We start from the raw sequence: 19989 nt of genomic DNA on the forward strand, positions 1-19989 counted from the left end.
CTGCCACCTCTGGCCTCTATACCTTCTGAGACTTTAGGTGAGGAGAGGAGAGCTGACAGAGTCCCTCTCTGCCCTCTGCTCAGAGGAATAATACATCTAACAGTGCAAGGACTTCCCCTGTGCCAGACTAGCAATTAAGCGTGTCACTCCCTTAGCCTACACAATAACTCTTAAGCCCATTTTACAGATAAGGAATCAGAATCCATCAGATTCAGTTACTTGCTCAAGATCAGACTCTAAAGTGGATACTGAGAATGATCCCCAGGTTCTGACTTAAATAATTGAGTGGATATAGTACTCCTGGCTACAATTAGGTCTGTAGAAACAGAAGATGAGTGGAAATAATCAATTTAACCTACTCGTGGGAAAGTCCAGTAGTGACTTGAAGCAATTGGTATATGAAGCTGAAGATATTTGTATGCTGGTGACAAGGACATGAGATAACTGGGCAGATGATGGAGGTGGAAATATCTCTCTAGAAAGCACATCCAGTGAGAAGACAAGCAGGCCCAGGACAGTACCTGCCAGGATTTCAAGGGTTGGCAGAGAAAGGAATTAGGAAAGAGATTGACCAAGAAGGAGCAGTAGAGGAGGGCAAGGGAGAGGAAATGTTCAAAGTAACTGTAGAAAAATGACTGACAAAGCTCAATGTCACATTGCAATGAAGTCATGTCAGCCCTGGAGCACATCCATTGGACTGACAACTAGGAAAATACTGATCACCTTACAAACAGCCATTTCCATGAATGATGGAGTAGAAACCAAACGTGGTGAGCTAAGAGGCTTTAGAAAAAGACATAGGTATCTCAAAAAATGAGTGTGGGACTGGGGATGCAGCTCAGAGGAACAGCTGTTGTATAGCATGTGTGAGGACCAGGGTTTAATCCTCAGCACCTCAAAATAAAGGAGGGGATAGATTCTGTAAAGACCATTTGACTGTGAATGCCACTTCTCAGCATTTAGCTCTCACAGATAGATAGCATGTAGACTCGACCTCTTTTCTCTAACAGTTAAAGATTGGTGAGGTGCAGTGGTGCCCTCAGAATGTTTAGAGAGAGAGAGAGGAATGTTGAAGGAAGGTGAGCCCTCACCTGGCTGAAGAATTAGCAGAACGTTTCCACTTACCAAACAGGAGGTAATAGTTAGTTAGCACAGTGTTATTTTTGTTGGAGAAACACTTCAATGGTTCCATTCATTGAACACATAATATTATTTTGTGGGGGGTAGGGTTGTTGGCATGTGCATGCATGTGCGCTTAGGCCTCCACATAGGAAATGATGATAAAAGTAATGTGGCTGATTCCCAAGAAGACGACTTCCACCTGACTGTGATCCCCCCATAGAATAATTGACCTTGGAATTCTGACATGCTGCTGACATTGGGAATGTTATTGGATGTTCTTTTACTTCGTCCCTTCACAGTGGAGAACATGCTTTTGAACAATTGCAGAGATGGCACATATTGCTCATTTTGAGGGCAATTTTCATTTTGGGGTAGAGGAAGGGGACATCCTGATAAGAGTGACTATGTAGGCTCATAAAAGCTTGCTGTCTGGTGTGCTGGGGTTCCTTTGTAAATCTTTTAAGATGCCTCTAATCTGCTCTCCTGATTTCCCCCAAGTGGCCCTTAGAGAAGCAAGGAAGAGACCTGCTCTCTTTGGACAGTCTCTTAAGTATGATGAACCTGTATGCTGTCCACTCTCCACTAGTGTTGTAGAGGCCAAGCTAGTCAGAGCACAGTGACCAGCACTCCCTGACTCATAGCAGGCCAGCTTTTTAGCCCATGGCATCAGCTCCACTGAGGCTTTGCAGGGTGGTGTGTGCTGGGGAAAGAAGGGGCCCATTAGTTGCTAAGCCAGAATGGAAAGTCAGGCCTCTGCTAGGTAACCAACCACTCTGGGTTGTATAATAGGGTTCTGTCCAGCAAGGCCAGCCTGGCCCATTACAAAGCTTCCGGAAAGAACTGAACAGATGTTTGTGTGTGCATGTGTTCATGTGTGTGCATATGTATGTGCATGTGTATAAGTTAGTGACTCATCCACTCTGGAGGCCTATTTCAAACAGTTGCCTGAAAAAGGAGGCAGTCCCTTCTTTTTGTTCCCCTTCCTTAAACTTCACTACTTGGATTCTTTTTAAGTCCTTTTACAAACAAACTTGGCCAAATCGGGCCCTTCCCTGATGGTCTTACGAAATATATGCGGATTATTTAAGTTGAACTCGAAAAACAAAAGTTTATGGCAAGTTATAAAATAACTTAGGAAGAGTTCCCCAGATCTGCCCTATGCCCCCTCGGTTCTGGGGATGGAACCCAGGGCCCCACCCATGCTAGGTAAATGTGCTGCCACAGAGCCACACCTCAGAAGAGTTGCCTGGAAGAGTTGCTTTCTGCTGACTTTTTAAATTCTATTCCTAAAGAATTTTGGAGTCACGCCTCATTTTCTTACTAAAGGAGATGTGTGCAGAAGTCCTACTTCTTTGGGGTTTGGGAAACCTGCAGGGATTCAGGAGAGAACCAAGCCCTTATTATCTTGGTGATCACCCAACTCTTGTCCAGAAACGAGGTGTGCATCCTTAGGGTACACTGCCATGCAGGACACAGTCGCATGAATCTTAAAGTTATTTTTTCTGTATGTGCACTCTGTAGATTTAAAAATCTAAGAACTAACAATAAGAATATAAAATTCATATGCAATACCACCAGTGGGATACTGTTAATACTTTGTTTTATATAAATATACATATACATACATAAATATACACACACGCATATATGTATGTATGTGTGTATTTTTTAACTTTCCTCCATGCAAACCTGTGTGCTTACAGAAGATAGGAAGGGGTAGGAGGGAGAAAGAAGGGGAGAGAGGGAGGGAGAGAGCAGCGGGGACATTTAACTTCCTTAATGTGGCATCGAGCTGTGCACTCTGCTCTGTGGTCTACCATCCTCTAGCACTAAACTTCCAGAACATGTTATTTACAGACTACATCCCATAACATTGTGTGGCTTATAACCATGCTTCATAAGGAAGCAAATGGCACTCTTAAAGTTACTAGAACTCTGTATTGAGATGGGGCTCAGAGCCTGGACTTCCCTCCATGACATTCTAAGGTCCTTTGCTGCTCTTTTCTCATAGGAACTCCCCACATTTCCGGAGGGAAGACTCTGGGCGCCCAAGAGGCCACGGTGCCGCCCAGCCAGCCCCCGCCTACAGGCGCCTCGGCCATCCACATGAGCCTGCTGGACATGAAGCGAAGTGTGGCTGAACTCAAGCTCCAGCTCCAGCAGATGAGACAACTCCAGGTATCCCTTATGAATGCACCCTCTGTCTCACTGGCTAAGTCTCCCCTCACCTCCTCCCCTAGCCCACCCCACTGCATCCTCTCTGGGCTCTTTCTGCCATCTTTTTCCTAGGGGCTAATTGAAGACCTGAAGCATTAGAACCATAATGGCCTGGTTTCCCCCTGCACAACTTAATCCTGGTCTAGAGCCTTCTGCTGCAACTACAGGCCATCTATAATGATTTCTTTAAGTGGTACATGCTCTTACACATGACAAAAGAAAAAAATACTATTCACATTTGCTGTTGGAGAAGACTGGAATAGACAGGAGCCCTGTGGAGCATTCTAACAGCCAGTTAAGGCTGCCAGCTCAGTGTAGGCTCCTTCTTTCTCCCCAGGGAGCAGGCGCAAGGTACTACAGTCAGCCAAGCTTTTTTTGTTTTGTTTTTGTTTTTTTTTAATTTATTTATATGCAAGGAACTATGATGCATTTAGAACTATGAATTTAGAATAGAAGATGAATTCATAAAGAAAAAAGCCATCCTGGATGATTTGTTGAGAAAAACATCTGCATTTTATTTGCATAGTATGTTCCAAGTTTTTTTTTATCCTTTTCCATTGTTGAGGAATATATGTACTATAGGGGAATCAAAGGGGAGAGAAAATAACTCTCATGTCACAAATCTTGGTCAACAAATCCTGTAAATCTTACACTGCATAAAACTTCTATCACTTGGTATAAGGACTAAGGAGCTGGCTTGCATGTCTCTTTATGAGGTCACAGGATTGCTTCATTGATCAGCCTCACACCTCCCTGCCTATTGTGGTAGGTGGAGCACCAAGGATATAGTTCTGGCTCAGACTTTATTCAAGATATTCCCTGGCTTCCTTCAAGAAGCTCTTGGGTTGGTTGTGGTGGTGCACGTCTATAATCCCAGTGGCTCAGGAAGCTGAGACAGGAGGATCGTGAGTTCCAAGCCAGCCACAGCAATGGCGAGGCCCTAGTATCTCAGTGAGACCCTGCCTCTAAATAAAATACAAAACAGGACTGAGGATGTGGCTCAGTGGTCAAATGTCCCTAAGTTCAATCCCCAGTATAACCCCCCCAAGAATAAAACCAAAGTTCATGAGCCAAACGTTGCTAACAGGAGAGCACACAGGAGCCACCACTGTAGCATCCTCAGTAGTCAGAAGAAGGCAACCCCCTTAGTCCCCAAGGTGCAGTAAGGAAAGGTCTTTGAGTCACAGCTCTTCTGTCCCTTCCACACACTAATGACATAAACCCTACATTTTTCTCACCACCTTATTTATTATGGCTAAGAAAATTATTTCCCCTTGCCCTCCGAATACCAGAGGACAAAAAGAGCAGCTGATTTGAGGGAGCTGCCCCAAGGCCCTAGCTTAGGTCACAGGAGTTAATAGAAGAGACACACTGGTCAGTGCTCAGATCCCCACACCTTGGATATTTGGTGCAAATTTACTTACATCACTTCTGAATCATGTTGTCGGTGAAGTGGCCCATCCCTTGCATGGGCTTCTCCTTGCTTCACAATTTTTAAAGGACTTTGCAATGAAATGAAGTATCCAGGCTGGGCTTGGGTTGTATGTTGGGGTGATGACACAGATGTCTTCAGTGTCCAGGCAGTAATGTAACAGGGGAAGTGAGGAGGGACAAGGGCAAAGTTGTCCCCTTAGAGAACCTTCACCACTCTGTCCTAGCCAACCCGTAGCCTGATGGTCGGTTATTTCAAGAGAATCTGGAAATACAGGTTTTACAGGAAATATATCTATCTTTAAATGTTGGAAAGTAATTAAACCCAATTGTTTAGTGCTCTGATGGCCAAAGGACACATCTGCAAGCCAGAGATGGTCAGGGTTTCTGCAGGTGAAGTTCCTCCTCACCCTGCTCCTGCCTTTTGGCGCCACCTGCTGGCCATTTGGAAATTATGCTCTCCTTGTTGTGCTCCCCCCACCATAAGAAAAATGAGTGGATCTATCATTTATGTAGAGAAGTTGCTGGTTTGAGGACGAGAGAAGAGAAGTTGTTGGTTTGAAGATGAGAAGTAGAATTAATTTAGCATCAATTTCTTACTTGCCCTATATATTTCATGGGTGTTAAGGTGAATCTGTTAGCACATCTATGGTGTTCCTATCTGTAGCATTGCACTTTGGTGAATGGTGTCATTTGGTACTCCAGCTGGCTAGCAGAGGTCTCCTGCAACTTGCCACTCTTTGCAGCCTTGAACTTGAAGGTTTTTGATCAAGGTCTAGGCCATTTTAACACACAAGTTCCGCTATTGCTTCAGAACTGCTCAAGTCCTCTGGCTCTCTGAAAATAAAGAACAATGTACAAATGTGCTTTTGAGCTTAGAAATGTCTATAGTTCTCAAGTGCAGACATGTTGGGGAAGATAAAAACCTTATTTCTTAACCCAGCTGCTATTGTTTCTACCTGTGACTTGGTATTCTTCCAGTTTGACTTCCCTCCCCCTCAGATTTCTATCTTTTCAGTCAGGGGAGTCTGTTTAAGACAAAAACAACTCAGAATAATTAAGCTATGGCAGCACCCATTCTCCTTCAGCATATGTATTATTATACAACAAAAATGAAGTGCAACCCCAAAGTGATTATAAGGCCAATAATGGAGCTATCATTAGAGATATGCGAAACTCTCTAGAAGAGTCTCAAAAGAACAAAAATTGTATTAGAAATTCAAATGTTCTTTGAACTGTGTTATAAAAATACTGAAACTGAATGAAATCTTTGTGCTTGGCAGTCAGCTCCAGTAATTAGATAATTAAATCATTGGAAAATCCTAGACTGCAAGCATATCGTATTTGAGCATCTCACTTTCAGCACTAATGGATTCTTCTCAGGAATAGAAATGGGATGCAGACCCAGGAGGGTGTGTAGATTTTAGCAGGGCAGAAGGAAAGTTAAGGAAGGTAAAAGGAGCCTAAGCAGATCAAGAGAACTTCTGAAAATCACTTCATATAATTCTCTGCTCTGCAGTTTCACTTGAATTCTCTACAGATGGTTCTCAATCCTGGCTGTCCGTTAGAGCCACTTCAGGCTCTTAACAAAATGACCGATACTGAGGCACCCCTGCCACAGTCTGACTTTAATGGTGTGGACTAGAGGTGTGGACTAGCTGGTGATTCTAGAATGTTCCAGGGCAAGAACTACTGCTCTTAGGTTATTATGGATGCTCATTCTTATAAGGTACCTCATGGAACTGTTTAGATTTATCAGCCATCACAGAAGGTCAAATGGAAACTAAGGAAGTTACCGACCAGTCTGTAAGAACAGAATACACAGTAACCTAAAGCCTCTTTCGCAGGGGCTAATCAGATGTGCCCTCTGCTTAGGTATGTTTGGTAGGATTGCTACATGCATCTTTTATGTTGCTATTTTCCTGTTCCCAAATAACAGTCTATAATGGGCTAGCAACAATGGAAAATATTTTTCTTACTCACAACTGTTCTCTTTCAAAGATAATTATCTATGTATATTACCTTTCCTGATATGATTGGGAGGAGGAAGCTTTTTCTTGAGGGATGAACAACATCTTTTTCCCAAATGGCTCAGTACTTGGATTTTTCCAAGGTAATTCCAGACACATAGAAGCGACTACACTTCTAACCCTCCCTGTGGGCTGAGGAGAAATAAGTCTATAAAAGAGTTGGTGCAGGTTCTGTGGAAACCAAATGAGACTTGACCTAAATCAAGAGACTAGAAACATTCAACTTATTTAATTCCCACAATTTTTTTTTCTTAGACCCTATCTCCTAATTGTGATACTCATGACCAAGAAAAAAAATGAGTTATTCTGAATTTAATGTTACATTTTTAAGACTACTGTGAATTTTCTATTTCTTCCCAGAGAGGGAGGATCAACATAATAAAAGAAACAGCAGTACACAGAGCCCTTGTGTTAGAAATGATAAAACTCAATAGTTATGTGAATGTATCTTTTTATATGATACTACTTCTTGTTTCAGGGTCTTGTTTATTTTCTGATGTCCAAAATAATGGTCAGGGGAATGTGTATTCTGGAGAAAAGCACACCAGAAGTGGCTTGTGTGGAGAAAACCTGTTTTCTCCTGCCAGGCAGAAATAATAAATAAAACTAGTACAGGGCTTGAAAATTGGGCTGCTTGGTACAATATACCCAGCCTCAATCAGATCTTCAGACAATAAGAAGCTGTCTGAGATGGGGAGACAGCACCCAGATAACATGCAGCTGTGACCTGGCATTCTCTGTCTTGTTCCCTAAAGCCCGGGAGAACTTGTCCAGTTGCTCATGAGTCATTCTGGGGTCTGGTGATCATCATGAAATTTCCCAACTTTTGGTGCAGTCGCTGTTCAGTATCACTGTTAGACAGAAAAACCATTCCCATCACACTATCCACTGTGGTCAAAGCTGATTTTACCAAAGAAATCAAGAATAAGTACATGAAGTACAGGTCTATTTTTAGGTAGGTGGAATTTGACTTAAACAGTTTCCTACTTTGTTTATGACATTGATATGGATAGCTCATTTGGCCCAATTAAAATTTTAATGTCCAAGAACATTATTTCTGTCTAAGTATGCTTATTAACGTGTCAAAGACATTGTCAGTAAATCATGTTTCCAGCTACAAAGGAATAACTGCAGATCTACTTGCCTTCCCGCTGTTGACAGCTACAGAACTGAAAAGCAAATGAAACAACTAATTTCAGACACTAGGCAACAGATAACTGGGGGTGTGATACATTGGAGAATGGGAACAAAGGTGGTAAGACCCACCAGTGACCCAGATTTCTGCCTAGAGATGCTTTTCAAATGTAATGCTTGGGATACCCCAAGCAGCCCAGGATCAGCTGCTGGGTTGAAATAAGATCAACATTTAGAGAGCTGAGGCAGCTAGAGTTTGTGGAATGGAGTACCAAGAAGAAGGAAGCTGTACACAGAAAGAACTATGTAAATCTGTGGGTCTGTTGTTGGGTCATAAGCCAGTTCTGTGTGGTATGGAAAGACCACTGAGCCAGGCAAAGACCAAGTTGGGAGAGCTGGGGGCTGAAAACTTCCCAGAGCCCATACAGGCTTGGAAGCTGTTTTCAAGTTATGATGTTCATATTTTAACAGGAAAGAGTAGAGAAGCCTTGTAGAATACATGAGCATTCAGCAAAGAACAGAGAAAGGCTATGCTTCAGTCTTAAGGAACACCCTTAAGACTTCAAAGGCCAAAGTTGATCCACAAGTAACTGAACTGTCTAACCAGAGAAAGTCCAGAATCTATAAAGGAAAACAACAAAATCCCAAACTCCATGTCCAGCATCTCATCAAAAATTACTAGACATAATGATTCTGAAAAATGTGATTTATAACCTTAAGAAAAAATCACCCAGTAGAAACCAACCAGAAATGACACAGATAATGAAGTCAGCAGCAAGGACTTCAAAATAGATATGATTCTTCTCAAGGATTTAAAGGAAAATGTGAACATAATAAAACAAGAAATGGAAAGGTATTTTTTTTAAATCCCAGTGCAGCTTTTAATGCTGAAAAGTATGGTATTTGAGCGGACTTAGATGAGTCACAGCCCAAACAAAGTATCAGTCAACTTGAAAACATAGCAATAGTGACTCTCCAAGCTAAAGTATAAGAATAAAACAAACCAAAATTTAGTGCCCTGTGGAACAAAATCAAGGAGTCAGTAAAGGACAGAAAAATATTCAGAGATCAGGACTGTGATTTTGCCAACTTTGATGAAAGTTGTAAATCCAAGACCAAGAGAGCTCAATAAACACCTTTACCAGTTAGAACAAAAGAAACCACACCAAAGCAGGGTGTAATCAGATGCTAAAAATCAAAGGATAGGGCTGGGGTTGTGGCTCAGCTGTAGAGCGCTCGTCTAGCACGTGCAAGGCCCTAGGTTTGATCCTCAGCACCACATAAAAATAAATAAATAAAATAAAGGTATTGTGTCCAACTACAACTGAAAAATAAAAAATCAAGGAATAACTAGGAAAATTTAAAAACAGCCAGAAGGGGAAAAAGAGAAATGAAATCATACAAGGAAACATAAATAAGAGTGAATCCCAGCTTCTCATCAAAATATAAGCCACAAGACAATGGAGTGGCCTCTTTAAAGTATTCAAAGGAAAAATCTCAGAAAATAGAGACCCTTCCCAACTCGTATCATGAAGCCAGTATTACCCTAAGGCAAAACCAGGTAGAAATATTATAGGAAAAGCACCGACCAACATTCCTTATGAAAATAGATTCAGCAAATCCTTAACAGAATAATAGCAGTGAAATTCAACCATAGGTAAAAAAGGATATAAATGTTCCTGGTAATACCAGATTGTTCTAATATGAAGAAACTAATCAATATATTTGACCATACTAACAGTCCAAAGGAGAAAATCATATCATTTCAAGAAAAATTGAGAAAGCATGTGACAGAATTCACAACAGATAATGAAAACATATAGGGATCTAGGAGGAGAAGTAAATGTCCTTACACTACAGAAGGCATTTTAGTCACGGTGACATGCTAAACGCATCCCATCACATCAGCGACAAGGCCAAGGGAATCTACTCTCACTTCTATTTCACACTGTCCTGAAGACCCTAGCAAGTGCAAAAGGCTAGGAAAAGAAAAGCGGCATCCAGCCAGGGAAGGGTAGTGGGATGATCCCTGGAGCCTATGAGTTCAAGACCAGCCTGGCAACATAGTGAGAACCTCTCTCAAAACAAAACAAACCAACAGAAAGAAATAGAGGCATCCAGGTGGGAAGGTAAACAGTGTCATCGGTTTTACTCGCAGAGGACATGATTGTGAGCATATGAAATCAAAAGGAATCTGTAAGACGTACTAAGAAATAGAGTGAGCTACTATAAATAAGTGAAATCAACAAGATCAACAGAATCAGGGTAATATGTAAAAATACAAAAATGTTAGTGTACCCGTACAATGAAATACCACTCCGAAATAAAAAGAATGAATCGTTGAAACACTCAACAGCATGGCCAGGATTGCAAAAAACAAGTGTACTGTGCTAGGGATGGAGCTCAGAGGTAGAGTTCTTGCCTAGTGTGCATCAGGCCCTGGATTCCATCCCCCACACTGCAAAACAAACAAACAACCACAATGTACTGAATGAAAGAAGCCAGACACCAAAGAGTACATACTGACTGTATAATTCCACTTATATGACGTTCTAGGACAGGGGGAATTCATCTTTAATGACAGAAAGCAGACTGTGGCTTCTCTGGACTGAGGATTGAGGATTAATTGCAAAGGATAAGGAAGGAAAGTTTTAGAGTGATAAAAAAAAAATGTCTTCTGGCCTTTGGGTGAGGATTATACTGGAATATATATTTGTCTAAACTCACAGAACTCTGTCTTAAGATGGGCATATTTTATTGGTTGTAAACCATACTCCATGGAGTTGATTTAAAAAAAAAATTGAAATGTAAGTATCACCTTGTAAGCAAAAATAAACCAACGATTTGAGCTGCCAATAACTTACTGACTGAAAGCATTTTCTGTAAGCACTGTTTGCACTGTGCTGAGATGAAATGGGAACATTCCTGTGGCCTGGAGACAGCATCAAGGGACATGAAGCAGGGGGGGAATAGAGGAAAAGGAGACAGAGAAACTAGGCAAATGTTTATTCCTCCAGAGGTCACGCATCACTGCCCATGTGTCAGCTGGACTGCTGGGAAGCGTTCCCTCTTTGGTCCTCTCAACTGGATCCCCTAAAGCCTCTCTTTCTGGGAATGAGGATAATAAAGCCTAGAATTCAAGGAGAATGCCTCCCTGCTCTTCTAGCACTTAAATATGATGTACAGTTGTATTCTCCCAGGGCACCCGTAGTCTGCTCAGAAATATTAACATTAACACTCATACAACAAATATGTGTTGGCTACATACCGTGGGCCAGAAACTGTGCTTATAGCTGGGAACAAAACAGACGTGTTCCCTTATCTTGATAGAAGAACAACTTGGGGCAGTGGGAAAATAGTTTGAATTCAAAATTTTCCTGGTTCTAATCCTGACAGTGACAGCCAGGGAAGCAGGAAGAAATCCCTTGAACTTTCAGGGCTTTACTTTTCCTAGCTTTCAAATTTCAATTTTGAGAATCTGAAATATTCCAGCAGTAATTTCTAGCTTGATGGCCATTGTTGATGCTCACTGCTGAGACCGTGGCACTGTCTATTTGGGGGATTGGGGCAGGAGGGTTGTTGCAGAGGGCTGCGCCCCGCAGATCAGAGCACAGTGACATCATCTGTACATTGGAGAGCCCTTTTCTTAGCCTCTGATGCTACTCTTGGTGGCAAATCAAATCATCTGAGAAGTTTAAAAATTCTCAAGGCTCAGGCTATACCTCAGACCAATTAAATCAGAATCTCTCGGGAGAGGGACTCACGCTTCCGTAACTTTTAGACTTGTTTAATTGCCTGTTTATTTGCCCCTTTCATACCCATCACTCTTCATTCCCCCTACCTCCCTTTCAAAGGCAATGGCTCTGTGGAATTGGATCCAGGGCAGTGAATTTGGGGCATACCATTTTGATAGCAGGTAGTATTGTTGTGTGTATTTAATTGACCTGTGCAGTGTTGACCCTGCCACAGCTACTGCGATTGGAGCAAGGTAGAACATTCAAGCTGAGCCCAGGGCATAGATGTAAACAAAGCCCAGGTTCTGTGAGCCCCCTCCATATTTTAATCATTTAGGAAACAATTATGGACTCTCCATCATTTTGTTATCCTCAACATTGCTGCTTCATGCTGTTATTTCACTCTGCAGACATTTATTGGGTTTCTGCTCTGTGCTTGGCACAGTGTCCTGGAATCTTTGGAGAGCAGAAATTAACCAGGTGGAGGGAGAAGCATTCGAGAGGTCAAAATAGCAGGTGCAAAGTACCTGTGGTATAAAGAGCTTGGCCAGCCAGAGAAATTGAAAGTATACTGGTGTGTCTGGAGCACAGAGTGCTGGGTGCATGGAGAGAGGGGAGACTGGCCATGTGGGAAGGGGCCAGGCTGCCTAGCACCTTGTGGACAGGCTGGGGCTACAGGGAGCATGGCAGGAAGTTGCTTCCAAAACTGGTGCCTTTCAGAAATACTTTGACTGTTTGTAAGTCCACAGTAAAAAGACTTTAGCAAAACAATAAAAAAAAAAACATTAGCAAAAGCAGTGTGAGAGCATGATTGTAAGTCATATACAGAAGGTCACCACGAGTGGCACATTTTTATTTGGTTCCCTCCCAAACAAAACCACACGCCCTACCCTAAGTTTTCTCTCCCTGATAACAGTAGGTTGTACAGACTCAGAGCTGGATTCATGCCAGAGACTATTGTAAGTACTCAATTGTCTTACTCAGTCTCCATGACCAGCCAAGAGCTATGAACTATTACTACACCTTCTATGGGTGGACACAGAGATTAATGACTTGGCCACAGACACACCACTACTCGGTGGTAAAACTAGAAATTAGACCCAGGCATTCTTTTTCTGGAAGCCAGTTAATCATCATGCAATGCTGATGTTGGAAACCAAAGTGGTTTTGCTTGTAGCCCGAGTTAAAATATGTTGTATTTACTCAGAGAAAATAGAAACTTCGATGAGGTCTCAAGCAAGTGATCCCACGGTCAAATTATACTCCTGCTCAACGTGTACAGATCAGGAGCAATTGGCAAAGACACCTCCAACTCCCACGAGGGGATACATAGTAGTTAGAGAACAGTCCATGAAACAAGGAAACAATTGAAATTTGCTACCTGATATTTCAGGGAAATTTTAGGGATGATATAATAGGCACAATAGAAGCACCGCTGTTGAGGTTGATCAAGGAAATTTGCTTGATGGATGTGCTGTCATAAAATTGTCCTACCCCAGGGACTCATGTTGTTGGTCTAGATTCTTGTAAAGCCTAGATGCAAACTTGCACATCCTATATGCTCTGGGATGACACACCAGAGAGTTCTGGAAGCTATGGAAAATGTGGGCTTATGTACACATGCAGCCTTCTTCAAATCCAGGGATATTCATCAATTGCCAAGAGCCTTGGGCTCATCTAGAATCATTGTCATTGCTACCATTAACAGTGAGTACTGTTTTAGGGTCTGTGATTCATAGGTATTCATATGACAGGCACCAGCCAGAGAGGCACATGTTCACTTTCAACTGATACTCTGGAATATGCTATATCCAAGTTCACATTTATGGAGTACTTATCCCAATCCAAGCAGTATTTCATATAATCCTCAGAATAGCCCTGCCAAGGAAAGTAGGTCCCTCATCATTACAGATAGGGAAATGAAGACCAAGAAGGTCTAAGTAACATGCCCAAAGTCTCAAAGTGGGGTTGGAAGAAGGTATTGAGTTTATACAAAGTCTGCTTGGTTCCCAAGCTAGGTTCTTTGCTGCTTTCTATAAAAATCTGTCCATAGAGTTTGTATCTTGTACCCATGATGCATGGCCATAGGATAGAAATGATCCCTATTTTTTTTTCCTTTTATAGATACAGACATGAAAGTCTGGTTGTCAGTCAGTTTCTAAAATTCAGATGTTGGTTGAAGAAGCAAATAGGATATACAGTCTTTGAGCCCTTCCCTTTCCTGCTAAAATAAAGAAATAACGATGCAATTGCAAAGATTCTGTTTATCCGAATCCACTTCTGAAGTCTGCAAGGCATTCAGCTGCCACGATGGCAGGCAGGCACAGCCAATTGAGGTTGATTTCTTTTGTTCCACAGCTGCAGAACCAGGAGCTGCTGAGGGCCATGATGAAGAAGGCTGAGCTGGAAATCAGTAGCAAAGTTGTGGAAACAATGAAGAGGCTGGAGGATCCCGTGCAGCGACAGCGCACCCTAGTGGAGCAAGAGAGACAAAAATACCTCCACGAAGAGGAGAGGATTGTCAAGAAGTTATGGTGAGTTGTCCAGAAGTCACTGGTCCCAAGTCTAGCTGTTGAACCTGAAAAGGAAAAGTGTCTTTACTCAAAAGGAGGATTTTCTTAATTGGTGTTTTTCTTTCTGTGTCTTTATTAAGCCCCTACTGTGTACAAGTCAGTGTTCCATTGGTCCTGGTGTCTGTGAACACAGGTACCCCATCATGGAGGTCTGGGAAATTCAGCAACCCCCAGATGAGTGAGCTAGCAGTTTTACAAGTTGGAGAATTACATTTTTTTCTCTAGGGTTCAGCAACACATAAAATTAAAAGCAGCAAATGTCAAAACCCAATGATAAATGGGAAGTCTGTATTTAAGATCAATAAATTAAAACTAATAAGCAAAATAACACAGCACTAAAATTATCCTCCTATTATTCAACCATAGTTAAAATTGCTGAAGAAGAATTTCAATGTAAAGTGTGTCTGATCCAGAATGAAAGATGCTTCCTGGGATGTTACCAATCCTATATAAGGTCCTTATTGAAAGCATCTATCAAATCCCACCATTGAAATGAGCAAAGTTCTATTACTCCCCATCAGGAAGCAGGCCCATCTTTTAAGTTAATGTATATTTTGTTATGCAACAAAGATTTGTTATAGAATTATTTCACCGTTTAGTGTAATGAATAGTAATTTTTCTAGGTTCCTCTAGTGTTGGTAGTTTTCTTTTGCTTAGAAATATTAAATCTAAGAGGGGAATTTGCAGATTCTTCCTATGACCAACCTGACCAGAATTCTTTATGATGGAAAGTGTTATATTCTATCACCTCTTTCATATTTGAGCTGTAGCTTACATTATCCCAGTACCAACCCCATGTGTTTGATTAAAATGAGAATGTCCCTCTCAACAGTCTAGAGAGAAAAAAATCAATATGAGTTATTATTTTCCAAATAAAAGTAGGCCACTCTTCATTGACATCTCAAAAAAAACTTCTAAAATTTTACGTAGTTCATACATTTGTGGACAGAGTTGATCACCCACCATGAGGTAATAAGACTATTATTTGTCTGAAATGATTTTGTGACAGCCAGATTATTTAATACTAGGTCTCAAGATTTATCTGTATATATATATATATATATATATATATATATATATATATATATATATATATATATACACACACACACACACACACTTATGTATACATACATTTAATATTTGTATAAATTTTCAAGTAATATTATGAAAAAAAAGAAAATTTCCTTAAATTTTTTTGTTTATTGGTTAACTAACTCTGTTTCTGGCCTTTAACAAGCATCTTTATCTCAATAATATCCTAAGACCAATAGCATAGCTGATAATGGAACAAATATATTGTACCATATTTTACTGCATAATTGTCACATATCTGATACTAAAATTTTTTTGCATAAAACTGAGATGCAACCTTTATGAGCGGCTTTTTAAAAATTGTGTCAATATTATTCAAAAATTATTTATTACTAAACTGTCTTTGGTGCAAGATTCATATGCACAGAATACTTGTGAATATATGTTAAGATAGTTGCAACAATTATGCCATGAAATACATGAGAGGATTTTTTCTGATTGGTGTTATGGTATGGCCATAGATGAAAAAGTATGCACGGGGCCCTTGGGGATCTTCAGTGTAGCAAAGCAGAATGTATAAATAGGAGTTTAGTGCAGAACTGTTGATATGCAGGTTGTGGGTGAACCTACTGCTTGTGAGCCCAGGGACTGGGGAGACTTAACCTGAAGTAGTTATTCTTTATATGCCCCACAGGCCAAGCACAGCCCTATACACAGGGTAATGTCAAAAGTGGTTTGTTAAACTGAACTGAGTTAGGCTTAAAGGCAGGTGAATTTCATCAGCAGAGGCTAGAGATCTTTTTGGCAGAGGAACCCTATGGACCACAGAGTCTCTGGACCAGGAAAGTACAGGATATCCTTAGAGAATTGGGGGTAGTCCAGTTTGGCAGGAGAATTGAATGGAAGATACTACTGAAGTCTCCTATTTAGGTTGTGCCATTCATTTCTAGATCTTATACTACACTCCACTTGGATATCTGCCTGATGCCTGTCTGGGCTGTGCTTACCAAAATTGGAAGATCATGCTAACAGAAACCTGAATTTCTGGGTTTTGTTTTTATTATTGGTTTTGTTTTGACTTGGTTTGGTTTGGTTTGGTACCAGGGATTGAACCCAGGAGCACTTAACCACTGAACCACATCACCAGCCCCTTTTATATTTTTTTTTTTATTTAGAGACAGGGGCTCAATAAGGGCTCAATAGGATCTCGCTAAGTTGCTGAGGCTGGCTTTGAACTTGCAATCCTCTTGCCTCAACCTCCTGAGCCACAAGTGTGCACCACTGCACCAGACTAAATTTCTGGTTTTTATACAAGTTCCCAGGTCCAACCCCACCTAAGAATTTTTCTCAATGAAACTTAAGCTACATAGATGATTCCAAAGCACCTGCACATAATGAGGAAGGATTTTTGATCAAGGAAATAGCAAAACTCGACCTGTATTCTGAAAAGTTCCCTCTGGTGGTCCTGTGCCGGACTGATTGCACAAGATTAGTAATTGACCACACTAGAAGCAAGTGTAACAATCTAGGCAAAGAGGCAATGAAGCCTGAACTAAACAACAGAAGAAGAAATAGGAAAAGAAATCAAAGACAAAGTACACTAAAGTACAATTGCCTAAAACTAGGTCTGGGGCTGGGGCTGGGGCTCAGCAGTAGTACACTTGCCTGGCATGTATGAGGAACTGGGTTCAAGTCTCAGCACCTCATATAAGTAAATAAAATAAAGGTCTATCAACAACTAAAAATATATATTTAAAAAAAAACTAGGTCTGGATTCATCTCAAAAATGTCTTTAAAAAAAAATATATATATATATATATATATATATATATATATATATATATATATCCTTGTAATATTTTTGTAACTTTACCTCTTATAATGTATAAAGTGGGTTAACTGGATGTGTGTGCATAGTGAGAGCACAGGTTATAAAAGATAGTCAGAAACTCCCAACTCTGGGTCATGAGGGAACAGAGACCTCTCTCTTTCTCCTCTTGTTCCTCCTTTTCCTTCCAAGCACTGGAAAACAAGTTCCCTTGGAGAGCATGTGAAGCCCAGGTACTAGCAGGCCAGTCAGATGACAGAGAGGTGAAATTTGAGTCTAAAAGGATAGATAGATATTGGGTCATGATCATTTCTCTTTCATGGTTTTCTACCTGGAAATAATAGTTGGGCTTATAATAACAGATGAAATCTATTTTAACAAACTCTATGCTTTTTCACAAAAGTAGCATGAAAAGCAACTTAGTATTTCAAAAGTCACATTGATTGTTAGGTTAAAAGATGTTCCACATTCATTTTTAGCTCCGCTGTCTCTTTTACAATTTTTCAATTCACAAATGTAATATTTAATGCTTTGTCTAAATAGTATCATGAACATTGGAATAGAAGGGACACTTGTATACCATAGTATCAGTTTGCACAACGAAGAAAATGTATGAGTTATGAGGGTTATCCAAGAGTCACATTGTGTAGAAAAGATCAAAATAGAATTCAGGCAGAGTGACTGTGGGTCATGTGGTAGAAAATAACCTTTCCAGATATACCATATGTAGAGCTCTCATGAGGGACGCCACACAGTCTCTCCTCCTCAGGGATACAGTAGATGTAGGAAGCATCCTTTGGGTATGTTCCCCTAACAATAAGCACCTTTCTATCATTCACAAGTGTGGACAGTGAGCAGGCAAGACTTTCCCTTTGGGTCCTTAAGGACATTGTTTCATCAGAAATGTTCACAACCAATTTCTATAACAGAATGAATGATATCACTACATTCTCCATCCACTGGTCAGAAGTGGATGAATTTGTCATTTGCCTTATGGTCCTGTTGAATTTACAACATATCCCTGCCTGAATTTCTTCTACAGCTGCCATGGCGCCATCCACTGGCCCACCTGATGGAAGGGGGCTTTGTGATCCATCTTTTCTCTGATAACTCTGCCTTGTCTTATCTCTGGCAGCTCCCTGTTCCACACTCAGATCCAGGAAACAGAATCACTGTTCACTTACTGCCACCTAGTGGTTCTGCATTTCCCAACGTTCCTTGCTGCCCCCCCCCACCCGCCCACACACACGTATTTATTATACAGAATGGTGGGTTTCACTGTGGTTTCACTGTGGCATATTCATATATGCTTAAAATATATATGCATATTCATATATTAATATATGCATATTCATATTTGCTTATATGGTTTGGTCAAATACATCCCCTATTACTTCTCCTTACCCTCCCTTCCCTCCTCCCAATCCTTTTTCTCTGCACTAGTAGGTTTCCTTGTACATTCATGACAAAATTTTCTCTGGTTGCATTCCCAGGCAAACTGAAATGATACCAACAGGTGTTTAGGGTAGCGCTGGTAATGTGCCCAGAAGCAGACTGTTGTTTTCTTGTTGTTTCAAGTAGAAAAGCTTAACTTAGCTCTATTGGAGCTGACATCTCTACACCCAAATACACACACACACACACACACACACACACACACACACACCAGAAACCAGATTGGTAAACATATTTTCTGTTTGTAGCTTGTATAGGAAAGAGTCAATCCTCAGTCAGGGACAGTTTTGTTCCTCCTCCCCTAGGGACATTTGACAATGTCTGGACATTCTTATTTATCACAAGTTAAAGGGGGAAGGCGGGGTACTACTTGCATTTCAAAAGTGAAGGCCAGGGCTACTAAATATCATAGTATGCACAGGTTAATCCCTGACCAAAAAAAAAAAAAAAAAAAAAGGAATTATTTGGCCCAAGATGTCAAACAATGAAGTTGAGAAACCTGATGTAAACCAGTCCATATTTCTCATCTCACTCCACTAAGTGCTACTTTGTGCACACACCGCCCCGCCCCACCCCATCACGAACTGCACTCATCCCTCCCTTAGCTGGTATCAGCCCCACTGGGAATGAAGAATGGGTCTTCCACCAGGCATGATCTTCTGGCCAGTGGGGGCCTCCCCAAGAACAGGCCCTGGGAAAACCTCCTTGGCCCTTCCTTACACCTTGGGGAGTATTCCAAGCCAAACCCAGCTGCTGCTCTAATGTGCTCTCGGCATCTAAGTGAAAGGCTTAGGAGGGTTGGACACTGTGAAATGGGAGACCCAGGCAAGCACTCCGCCCTTGTACCCATCCTTCCTCTGGACCTCACTATTCAGCCCTGTCTGCTGTCTGTTTCCTCCACAGTGAGCTGGAAGACTTTGTTGAAGACTTGAAGAAGGACTCTTCGTCCGCTGGCCGAGTGGTTACTCTCAAGGACGTGGAAGATGGGGCTTTCCTCCTAAGACAAGTGGGAGAAGCAGTAGCCACCCTGAAAGGTGAGCATTCCACTAGAGGGGAGAAGTCTGAAGTGTGTTTCCTGAGATGTTTAAAGATCTGTCAAATAGATGTCAAGTTTGTTGATGTGTACCTGTGATCCCAGCTACTGTGGAGGCTGAGGCAGGAGGATGGGTGGAGCACAGGGGTTCAAGACCAGCCTAGTTAGTGTAATGAGACTCCATTTAAAATAAGTAAATATATAATTCATATGTATCACATTTATATATATATATATACACATGTATTTGTATATATGTGTACACACACATATACATATATATGTTAAATAGTGAAGGATTCATTCATGCAAGCATACAGCAATTATTTATCAAATAACTACATGCCAGACACTGGCCTGGGTACTTGGAATATATCACTGAGCAAAACAGGCAAAT

General features: G+C 41.1%; 1 protein-coding gene across 23 annotated transcripts in view; it reads left to right on the forward strand.

Annotated features, from left to right (window-relative positions):
- KIAA1217 overlaps window positions 1-19989 on the forward strand; it is a 406156-nt gene that overhangs the window by 361673 nt on the left and 24494 nt on the right. For all 23 annotated transcript variants that reach the window (XM_081297957.1, XM_081297960.1, XM_081297956.1 and 20 more), the window contains 3 exons: window positions 3134-3300; window positions 14027-14202; window positions 19463-19593. In XM_081297957.1, the coding sequence (XP_081154083.1) occupies window positions 3134-3300; window positions 14027-14202; window positions 19463-19593 (474 nt within the window). The remainder of the gene's footprint in view (window positions 1-3133; window positions 3301-14026; window positions 14203-19462; window positions 19594-19989) is intronic.

The sequence above is a fragment of the Spermophilus citellus genome, assembly GCF_964194105.1.
Source record: "Spermophilus citellus genome assembly, chromosome: 6".
Lineage (NCBI taxonomy): Eukaryota > Metazoa > Chordata > Mammalia > Rodentia > Sciuridae > Spermophilus > Spermophilus citellus.